This window comes from Portunus trituberculatus, chromosome 18 (genome assembly GCF_017591435.1).
Source record: "Portunus trituberculatus isolate SZX2019 chromosome 18, ASM1759143v1, whole genome shotgun sequence".
NCBI classification, from domain to species: domain Eukaryota; kingdom Metazoa; phylum Arthropoda; class Malacostraca; order Decapoda; family Portunidae; genus Portunus; species Portunus trituberculatus.
The window spans coordinates 17,960,986-17,970,985 of NC_059272.1; the positions used below are offsets into that span (position 1 = coordinate 17,960,986).

The 10,000-nt window shown below is 44.1% G+C and overlaps 3 protein-coding genes across 5 annotated transcripts in view; 1 reads left to right on the forward strand and 2 right to left on the reverse strand.

Annotated features, from left to right (window-relative positions):
* The window catches only part of LOC123505518 (protein snakeskin-like), a 6,793-nt gene extending 1,724 nt beyond the window's left edge, over nt 1-5,069 (reverse strand). Inside the window, exons 1-2 of one of the 2 annotated variants that reach the window (XM_045256903.1) lie at nt 4,634-5,069; nt 850-1,003 (exon numbers count right to left, since the gene is read on the reverse strand). In XM_045256903.1, coding sequence (XP_045112838.1) covers nt 850-909 — 60 coding nt within the window. In that variant the 5' untranslated portion in view covers nt 910-1,003; nt 4,634-5,069. Of the gene's footprint in view, nt 1-849; nt 1,004-2,459; nt 2,624-4,633 lie in introns of those variants that run through there. The other variant, XM_045256902.1, reaches the window with a different exon arrangement.
* On the reverse strand, nt 3,192-9,388 carry LOC123505514 (cytochrome P450 4C1-like). 2 transcript variants are annotated; one of them, XM_045256892.1, is made up of 12 exons: nt 9,199-9,388; nt 8,639-8,784; nt 8,073-8,154; nt 7,483-7,586; nt 7,026-7,116; nt 6,659-6,844; nt 6,474-6,543; nt 5,804-6,015; nt 5,442-5,623; nt 5,153-5,321; nt 3,743-3,922; nt 3,192-3,556 (listed from the first exon to the last, which is right to left on the reverse strand). In XM_045256892.1, the coding sequence occupies exons 2-12, from the start codon at nt 8,762-8,764 to the stop codon at nt 3,393-3,395; spliced, it is 1,566 nt and encodes a 521-aa protein (XP_045112827.1). In that variant the 5' UTR covers nt 8,765-8,784; nt 9,199-9,388; the 3' UTR covers nt 3,192-3,392. The 2 variants fall into 2 exon arrangements, with proteins under 2 accessions (XP_045112827.1, XP_045112825.1); XM_045256890.1 differs by having other exon boundaries at nt 9,195-9,387.
* LOC123505515 (chorion transcription factor Cf2-like) overlaps nt 8,391-10,000 on the forward strand; it is a 17,697-nt gene continuing 16,087 nt past the window's right edge. The window contains exon 1 of the mRNA XM_045256896.1: nt 8,391-8,578. The gene's annotated coding sequence lies outside the window, so the exon portion shown is untranslated. The remainder of the gene's footprint in view (nt 8,579-10,000) is intronic.

Consider the following 10,000-nt stretch of genomic DNA (forward strand, 5'->3'; position numbering starts at 1 on the left):
GGGTGAGGTTAGGTTGGGTTAGGTTAGGTTAGGTTAGGTTAGGTTAGGTTAGGTTAGGTTAGGTTAGGTAAGGTTTGGTTTGGGTGAGGTTAGGTTAGGTAAGGTTTGGTTTGGGTTAGGTTGGGTTAAGTTAGGTTTGGTACACCATACACGGTGTACACCACGATGAGGGAAAGGTGTGTTAAGATGTGTAGCGTCTTTTTGCAACATTTCACCCCATGGTTACTACTTTCTGAATTACATTTTTTTTTTAAGGATGATTTACGGTTTCAGTGACAGATTAACGACATTTTTACATTACGTACTAATGGGAGAAATATTCTTGGGAGAATCGTGTTCTCAATGGTGTTTCTCTAGTTGGTAATGCAAAAATCTTGTTTATCTTTACTTTCACAATGGCCTTACCTATCTTTATCTTCACTATTAGAGTAGCGAACACTTACAGTATATTCACTATTGGAGTGGAGAATTCTCATCTTCACTATTAGAACACTTATCTTCACTATTGGACAGTCGCACACTTATCTTCATACATTTATATCCACTATTAGAGCAGATTACAGTTATCTTCACTATTAGTGTGGCAAACACTCTTCTTCACAACTAGATTGGCGAACGACACACACACACACACACACACACACACACACACACACACACACACACACACACCGCGTAGTGTAGTGGTTAGCTAGCTCGACTCACAATCGAGAGGGCCGGGTTCGAGTCCCAGTAAGCGGTGAGGCAAATGGGCAAGCCTCTTCATGTGTGGCTGGGTGACCAGCAGACGACAGAGGTGAATTACACACACACACACACACACACACACACACACACAGTTATACTTACAATTTCCACTAACTTAAGAATCCCAGGGGGAGTCCTGAGGTATTCCAAGGAGAGCTGCATGCTGGTGCCGGTGCTGGTGCTGGCGGAGTGTAGTAACTACCGTGAGTGCCTCAACACGCGAAAACACCACTTCGTTATGCAGTCCCGAATTTACCTGAAAGAAACAAAACCACACTGCTAATGTAATTGATGAACATCTCAAACGTTGTGTTTAAGGATAGATTGCGAGACAGGAAGCAGTGATCCTTGAGATAAGATTACTGCGTGTGTAAGACTTCTGCAAAATTCCTCATCCACTAAGACATTCTGTTCCTATGACGTGGTGAAATCTTTGAAATACCGCCCTGCTGAAATGTTTGCCTACATTTAGCAAGCCCTGTGGAGATAGATAGGTGTATGTTTCATACAGAAACAACCATAGATGTATAAACCTGAATGACCGAGTATGTCCGAATTATGAATAACTGTCATGATTTCTATCTAGTTTTGGAGCTTTACAATACTATGAGGAGGCAAGTGACACCAACGGTACGGTACCGATTACCAATAAACATTACACATGATAGTATGGGTGTAATAATCGACAAGTAAAATAATAGACTACATGGCATCATGCATTGCCTATACCCGCCAACTATATCTAGCCATCGACCATATTTGAATTTCATAGCTTGACTATAAACAACGTCTCAAAAGGCATATGTGTATAGAACATTTTCAGCTTCAAATAATCTGTACTTTCACCTCTAGTAATAGCCCCAGAAACTCATGTTGCACTCTACATATATTGCTGGTACAGTAATAAGACTTGACAGTATCATTAATGGAAATAATCTTAATTTGATGTTCTATTCTGTTCTTTTTTTTCATAATTTATCTGTTGTCTGTGATGAGATGCATGGTGACCATTTTTTTTTTTTTTTTTTTGTTTTTAGCGTTTCGGCTGAAAGTTACACAGACCAAGAGTAGCGCTGTTTTCTCGTGAGTCGAGCACAAATGAGTCCAATTTCACCACTCGCTGTCTTTGCAACATTTCATCCGAAACGCCGAAAAATAGTCACCGTCTAACAGCAGGAGACAGAAAAGTTAATGGAATTCATTCAACACTAAAAACTGCTATTATTACTATAAATCCACTGTCATAATAATTGCTGACATTACTGTCTTGTTTTATTACTGTATTGTTAACAAAGCACACGCGTGGTTGTGCGCAGTGCCCTGGGCACGTCACAAGCGCACGCAGCTAAGGGTAATGTCACTGCCAAAGCCAAAGCGTGGGAATGAACGTGGTTGCCTTCATCCTTTAAATCGCCACCACATAGTGCAAGGTTGATTTATGAAGATGACATCACTCTCATTCACAGAGATAAGCAGCAGCGTATTTGGTTGGAAGAGAAGGTGGTTTACTCTTCCTCTATAAATACTTATCACTACGGCGACACTTCAGTAACACGAGATGTGGAAATATGTGTGTGTGTGTGTGTGTGTGTGTGTGTGTGTGTGTGTGTGTGTGTGTGTGTGTGTGTGTGTGTGTGTGATCTCTATGCTTAGAAAATCAATGTTTCCTATTGCCGTACACAACGTGTCCCTAAATGACTCGCACAACTCACTGTAGCAGGTTCCTTCAGCCTGCGGTGAAGGGCAGGCTTGCAAGTAAATACACTGCAGGGTTAGGAAGTTGGATGACTGCTTAATAGGAACATTTCCTCGCTCCTCTGCTGGAGTGATCGGTTGAGGCTGTGGCGGCGACAGCGGCGGCGAGAACACTGAGCTACCCCCCTCCCCCCCGTGCATCCATGGCATGGCAGGAATGATAAAGATATTGGACAGGCTTGTCAAGATAAGTTATCTCTCACAGCGAAGTCTACTGAATTAAACTTATGTTCACGATCGTACACGCACGCACGCCCACATACACAATTCAATCCAAGACAATTCGTGGCTACAGTTCATTTTTTGATGTTGTATACAGTGACTGCCGTATATGAACAGCGGTGATGCAAGTGCCCATGCAACCTACACAGCTATTGCGATGTTCCTGCAACGAAAGCATCAAATAGACCTCAACGAACTGTATCGATCACCATCACCATCAAACTGTATCAGTCACCATCATAATTATCAGTCACCATCATACTTATCAGTCACCATCATCAGGTCAACGGATTGTATCAGTCACCATCATCAGGACACCTTTTGACATTGAATAAACATTTACGGTTGTTCTCACCGGCATGATTGCATATGTAGATTATTCTAGGAAAAAGGTATCATTTGACTAAGGGTACCTGTCACTGAGTTTCTCACAGTTGCTACGTAAAGGGATGAATTGACTAATCTAATAATTTTTAGACTTATTTTATTGTAAAAACTAAAATTTCGTTTTTTTTTTTTTTTTTTTTCCTTAGCACACAATCGTGAATTACACAAACATGAGTAATGCGACAAAGACCATTTCGGACACCTGCAGCAGCACCAAACCCAGGCAGCGTGGCGTGGATGCTTCGGGAGGAACAGAACCACAGACAGGTGGAAGGCGTGGCTTAGGAGCGGCGGGGCAGCAGTTTGATGGGGTTGCCACCGTGGGGTCGCAGCACCAGCTCGCCCATCAGCTTCAGGTCAGTCTCTGGGATGTCACTCACCACGCGGAAGTTACGCAATACGTTGCTCACCACTACCTTCTCCTCTAGCAGAGCAAACCTTTGACCTGCGCGCGCACACACACACACACACACACAAAGAAAGCGAGCCAATCAGTAGAATAGACGATGAAAAGCATGCGGCGTGCAAACAAGCAGCCAAACTTTGCACAATACATGATTAACCTGTTTCACTACTGACATTGCTAACACAAGACATCCAACGAGGTCAGCTGAATGACCTTGATACCCACCTATGCAGTTCCTAGGCCCGGCGCTAAAGGGCACATAGGCGTAAGGATGACGCTTGGCTGCGTTCTCGGGCAGGAAACGATCGGGGTCAAATTTCTCAGGGTCAGGAAACTGCTCAGGATCTCGGTGCAGCTTGTATATTGCCAAGGAAAAATTGACGCCTGCCGGGATTCGCTGATTATCTGGCCAACGAAGAATGCGTTCATTGATTTCCTCTCACACATGTTTTCAAGATTGTAAGAGATATTATTGGATACTAAATATGGCAAATGTTCAGCGTATACAATGAAATGGCTTCGCATGCTGTAGGGAAAGGACATAAATTCAGGTGCGAAATTGTAAGGTCTTTCTGCGACGTCAGGTGTGACAAGCAATGGCATCAGCAACACAACAAACATACCTATCAACCTTGGCATGCTCTACAAGAGGATCATTTGCGTAGTGCCTCGAGAAGCCAGTCACTAAGAGTCCATGTAATGTCTCGTGAATGAGTGGGAGATGCTTGTTCAGATTGTGAGGACGTTGTACTAAGAATGAATATAACAATCCCGAACAGTGCAAAAAAATCACATTCAGGTTCCCAAGTGACTTACTGACTTAATTTTCGAAAAAATATAATAGCACTGTATCCTTTCCTTCCTCCAGCAAATATACAGACACAGACTAATGAGGGGAGGGGGCTGGGAGCTGTTTCCTTCTCGCTTCACCATGTCTGGCTGACCACATATTTGCAGCTATAATGTCCTGACACAAGCAGCAGAGATGGTACTAAATAAGTACTGTACATCCTCACGTTCAGGCGACGGTAATGCACAATACGGAAGGACCTCCAACAACACGAATAGTTCATACTACGTATCTCTGATATATACCCGACATAAACCAATGCTCACCTGTTTCCTGTAAGCTCACTGCCGGTAAAGTGACACGTGCTCCTGCCGCAGAGGCCCACACGCTCACCACACCTACGGCGCGCGCCGGGCGCGGGATTCAAGTGGAAGCGACAGACGCGCCATCTCAGAAGGTTTGAACATTTTGAAGGCAAGGCGGGCTGATTTTATAGCCTTCTCGATATTGCAACTAATGCGTATTTCAGGCTTTCGATTGTTTTTATCTTCTCTTCTAGTCTCGTTATTCATATAAATTATCCATTCCTATTATATTTCATACAGGCCCCCTGCCTGTAAACATACTCGTATTATGAAAAAGCGACAGAGAATGTATACCAACTAACATTCGTTCTCAAGACGATCCATCTCCAGCCGCTGTTTCTAGTTCATTGTGTCACTGTTTTGCGTCCGAGTAGGCAAGAGAGAGAGAGAGAGAGAGACAGAGATCGTTCTTAATACACTATATATCCCAATAATGCATTATTTTTATTAAGCAAGAAACGAAAGTATTCCGTGTCTCACTTATAACGATGTCTTCTTTCAGCATCCTGCCGATGAAGGGGACGGAGGGAAGCAGCCTGAGGGACTCCTTGATGCAGTTCTCCGTGTACTTCATCTGCCTCAGGTCATCCATGGTGATTGGACGATCACTGTCTCCGAAGATACTGTCCAGCTCCTCCTGCACCCGCGTCTGCCCCACAGGAAGAGAAGATAAAGAGGAACAGAACCAGCATGGCATGGCCATATAAGTCATAGCCTACCCTTCCCTCCCCGCCTCCCATCCGCTAGTCTGTAGGTCTCACTCACGCACCTGTTCTTCCGGGTGGCGTCCCATAAGGTACAGGGCCCAGTTGATTCCGCTGGAGGTGGTGTCGTGTCCCCTGAACATGATGGTGTCCACCTCCTCCCTAATATCCTCGTCGGATAGAACCTTGCCATCCTCCGAAGCCTCCAGCAGCAAGTCCAAGAAGGCAAGGCGCCGCTTCCCTTTGCCTGGCGGGAGAACAAGTGATCTTATTTTACGAAGCATAACAATTTATTTACGTCCCATGTTTATTTGAGGAGCTAGATTTAGCCGAGCATTTAGCGTCTTTCTGATCTAGGTGGTGATATAATCGGTATTTAGTAAAAATATACATAGAAATGTGGTTAACAAATTATTGTGCTACTCACCCAAGAGTTTCTCCTCCTCCGAACACTCTTGTTGCTGTTCCCTTGCCTTGGCCTCCCGGTGCAGCTTCTGCCGCTCCCTGATGACGTCCCGCGTGAAATTGTGTAGCACTGCCAGGCACGTGTCCTGCTCCTTCTTGAGGCCCAAGAGGCGAAACATGAAGTCTGGTCGCTGCCACACTATCGCCGTTCTTCGCTGAATTAAGTAATTGATCCTGGGAGGTGTAGAGAAGAGGTAAAACTGAATAATCTACGTACTCGCTCAGAGCCACCTAGCTCCAAGGCTTGCCAGATGCCAACCTTGCATTCATTTGCTCATCAAAATCAACGTCACTGAAATATCTTCTATATCCCCAGTTGAACAGCAAATTAAGGTAACAAACACACAAACAAGACAGCGTGCGTAGTCGGCATGTGGAGAGAGAGATGCAGCTAAGAGTCCTCATTCATCTTGGCTTATTTACAAGTTGGTAACTGTCAGTAAAGAAACTTCATTCGCCTCACTATACCTCAATAACTCTCGCTGTTTGTTCTCGCCATTCATAGCACGCCTATCGTTCTTCTGTACTACAATATGCAAACTGAATACAAAGTAGATCATTTTTTCACTACAGGTCATGAAACTTTACACGAGGACGGCGCGCATTAGGTAAACACATACATCCACACTTACTTCTTCACCGAGCGGACGTATTCTGAGTCCTCTCTGTCCTGGGCGTTCACACATCTTCCCATCGCTGCCTCTGGTGCAGCAAGACGAGAGGACACAAAATTAGCCGTAATGTTTATACTAATAGACTGATTGCTTGAACAAGTACAACGATTAATGAATGAACATACAGAACCATGAGAACACACCGCATATGATGTCCAGAGTGCAGAGGGTGATGAAGGGAAAGATATCAAAGGCCTCTCCATTGGCCTTGTCCGTCAGCTTGTTGACCATCTTGCTGCTCTGTCTGCTGAACACGTCCACGAAGTTGTCCAAGATGCTGAAGTGGAAGGCCGGGGTAAGCAGCTTGCGGCGAGAGTGCCACTTACTGCCTAGGGGAGGCAGAGGTGAGAAACAGATCATCTTTAACAACAACACACTAAATCACCACTGACAATTCTAATGCGATAACAAACTCGAAAATGCAGGATTACCACACTTTCCGATGCATAGAAAAACAGGCCATATGAGTCAGCAGATACAATAATACGTGAGTTATGGGCGGAGACTCACCCGTAGAAGTGAGGAGGCCAGTGCCCAGCCAGGGAAGAAGGAAATCGTAGTCACTGCTCTTGTCCAAGTGTTTCTGACTGCTCAACAAGGTCTGCCAGGAACAAAGGGTTATTTTGCGTTTTTGATGGACGAAATTATGTATGCATATAAGATTTTGTGACTCATTTGTTTGCCCTTCGAATCTACACGACATCGTTGTTTGGATATTTTTGTGCAAATATCATAAAATTTTGTATTACAGACACACACACACACACACACACACACACACACACACACACACACACACACACACACATATTAGTTTACCACGTATGGAGAAATATAAGAGTAAAAGAAAGAAGGAAAGAAAGAAAACGTGTTCTATATATACGCATTACATTATTTGTGTCGCACTCTTGGTGAGAGAACCCTTATGTATACCAACAGATGCCACTTGAGCGCGGCGCCAGCTTACCTCAAAGGCGCGTGCGCTGGTCAGTACCACCACCGGGTAAGGGCCAAGCCACAGACGCACCACCTCGCCCATGTCGCAGTAGGAGTTGAGCGTGCGAAAGAGTTCTGAGGTGAATTGAGATACCACACTTAAGATGCTCACTCACCCATTCATCGCAGTTCATGCAGCAAACCTACCCAGACACGGATGATGGCTGATGGTATTCGAATACAAGTCAGCCTTTTCACAGGTATATAATATTTTTACGTGTGATCATTCAGAACACTAAAATAATATACATGAACACACAAACATGATGAAAGGATTGAATGTTCATATCTTTTAGGCTACGTAATTATTTAAAACTAAAAAAAAAAAAAGATTAACAACAAACGAATAAAGGAATCAATTCATAAAGAATGCATAAATAAATCAGAAGTAAACTGTTTTAGGTGATCAATGAAAAGTTTGTGTAATGCTGAAAGGTCTCAGCGATAATGTCACATCTTTAATATAACAAAACTTTATAACCAGTCCGCGATATTGTACTGAACAATGGTGGGCAAACATTGATCAACGCATGGATGGCGCTGCTCAATGGAGATTCTTACCCACATTATCACAGTTCACCTCGAGAGCTGAACCCAGGATGGGGACACCCTTGGGACCAGGAAGTTGGTTCAGCAGCCACACCTGAAACACAAACAAAATGTGTTAATACTATGGTAAGAATACACAACACAAATCAACAAATCAATCAATCAATCAACACGGAATGATAACTCATTAAGGAACGTTCCTGAAGACAATGAAGGGCCCCACACACACAGGCCGCCGCGCCGGCAGGGCGTCGGAGAAGCCACCTCACACAAATCGTAGGACGTAAGCTGTAACTGACAGGCAGGCTCTGTCCCGCCACCGTGTATGGGCACATGAAGCGGCCTTGAGGATACAACTCTGCTTACAGCATTTGGCAGCTTACATAAAACACGCCCGTGGTGTCTCGCTAGAACTGAACGTTGTCTTGCATGAGGCAGTACATGTGTGTAGTTACTCCGTTCGACGGACTGTTCAGACGCCTGGACATGCCGCCGCAGCGTGTAGGGGGGCTTTAATGGTAGGAATAATCTATGGTTTGTCCTGCTGTCTGATTTGAGGTATAGTGCACTAAGCTCACCTTGCGACGTCTCTTGATGAACTGTGCGATGGCGACGGCTAATAGGAGAGCGAGGACGATGTTCGTCAACGTGGCGCCCACCTCATGGTCTACCAGCCACCCAGCTCTGCTCCTCAGCCTCGACATGTCGCAGCCTCAGTTCACCTCTGAAAACACCAAGTCAGTCTCCAAGCAGGGAATCAGTCAAGTTTCGCTTCTATCTCTGTTCCACGTCCGTTGTTGCCAAAATACCTGATGCAGTAAGTGGCTATAGTTCATTTATTGTTGTACCATGCTTGCTAATAATTGAACCTGGAACAAAAATAAGAGGTATATACATAATAAATTTTAACTTTTTTTCAAACAGCGACTGCAATAGAACTGTGATTCCGGTGATGATCATCAGAGACCATATCGATGGAAATAATGGCACCACTTCGACACAAAACTATCAGGCTGTAGCTTCAGGGAAAGCCTTTCTTGAAAAATCGAAAATACCTCACCAAAATGATATTGTTATTTGCCTGAAAAACTAAAAGAAGAGATTTACATCAATCTTGAAGCAGAGACTTCTTACCCACACTTTAGCGCTCTCCCTGGCGGTACAGAGGCCCGGGGACAAGGGTAGTGTGGATGGCGTCCTTCAGTCTACACGGCGAGAAGTCGTGGCTCCGTGTGGCAGGATGGTCCACTCACAAATGGGTTGCGACTTGGGGAGGGTGGCAGGAAGATCAACGGTGCCAGTGCCTCTTGACTGGCATCTCTCTCTCTCTCTCTCTCTCTCTCTCTCTTCAGTACGGACAAAGTTTTATCTTGCTGTAAGATGCCAAAGGCAGACATGTGCAATCTCTCTCCAGAACATGTTCAGTAATGTTTCGTTAATGTTAACACCCCTAATAAGTCACAATACTTGAATGAAAACTATATACGAGTGAATAAAATATAACATCAGCCGCTGCATCACCATGACTCGCAAACATTCAGGGTCACATGCAGTAGGTTGCTAGGGCTGCGCCATGATCAAGTTATGTTCTCTCACAGCATCTCACGCCCTCACCAAACAACACTCTCATGATATGATCAATTTCATTTACTATACGAAACTTAATTTTTGTCACTTGAAATGAGAATGACTTTTGAGTAAGTTCATAATAATGATGACAAGATTGTAACCTAAATACAAAATAAGTGGCATTTTGTTTATTTACCGATTTATATTATCTATCGGACACTTGAACAAACGGATTATTCTATCACCTGTGCTGAAGAGTCATATAATAAAGGCGATACGATAGTTCCTTGTAAACTCTCTGTAAAAGCGCCTGCCTCAGAATGGTTATAGTAATGATGACCATTTCTTAATTTTGTCTCTTCTTTCTTTGA

Coding starts and splice junctions, on each gene's coding strand:
- LOC123505514 (XM_045256892.1), bottom strand. CDS start 8,764: ATGTCGAGGCTGAGGAGCAGAGCTGGGTGGCTGGTAGACCATGAGGTG. Junction 5,322..5,441: donor GACGCCACCCGGAAGAACAG/GTGCGTGAGTGA, acceptor CCTGTGGGGCAG/ACGCGGGTGCAGGAGGAGCT. Junction 3,557..3,742: donor CGGGCCTAGGAACTGCATAG/GTGGGTATCAAG, acceptor GTGCGCGCGCAG/GTCAAAGGTTTGCTCTGCTA.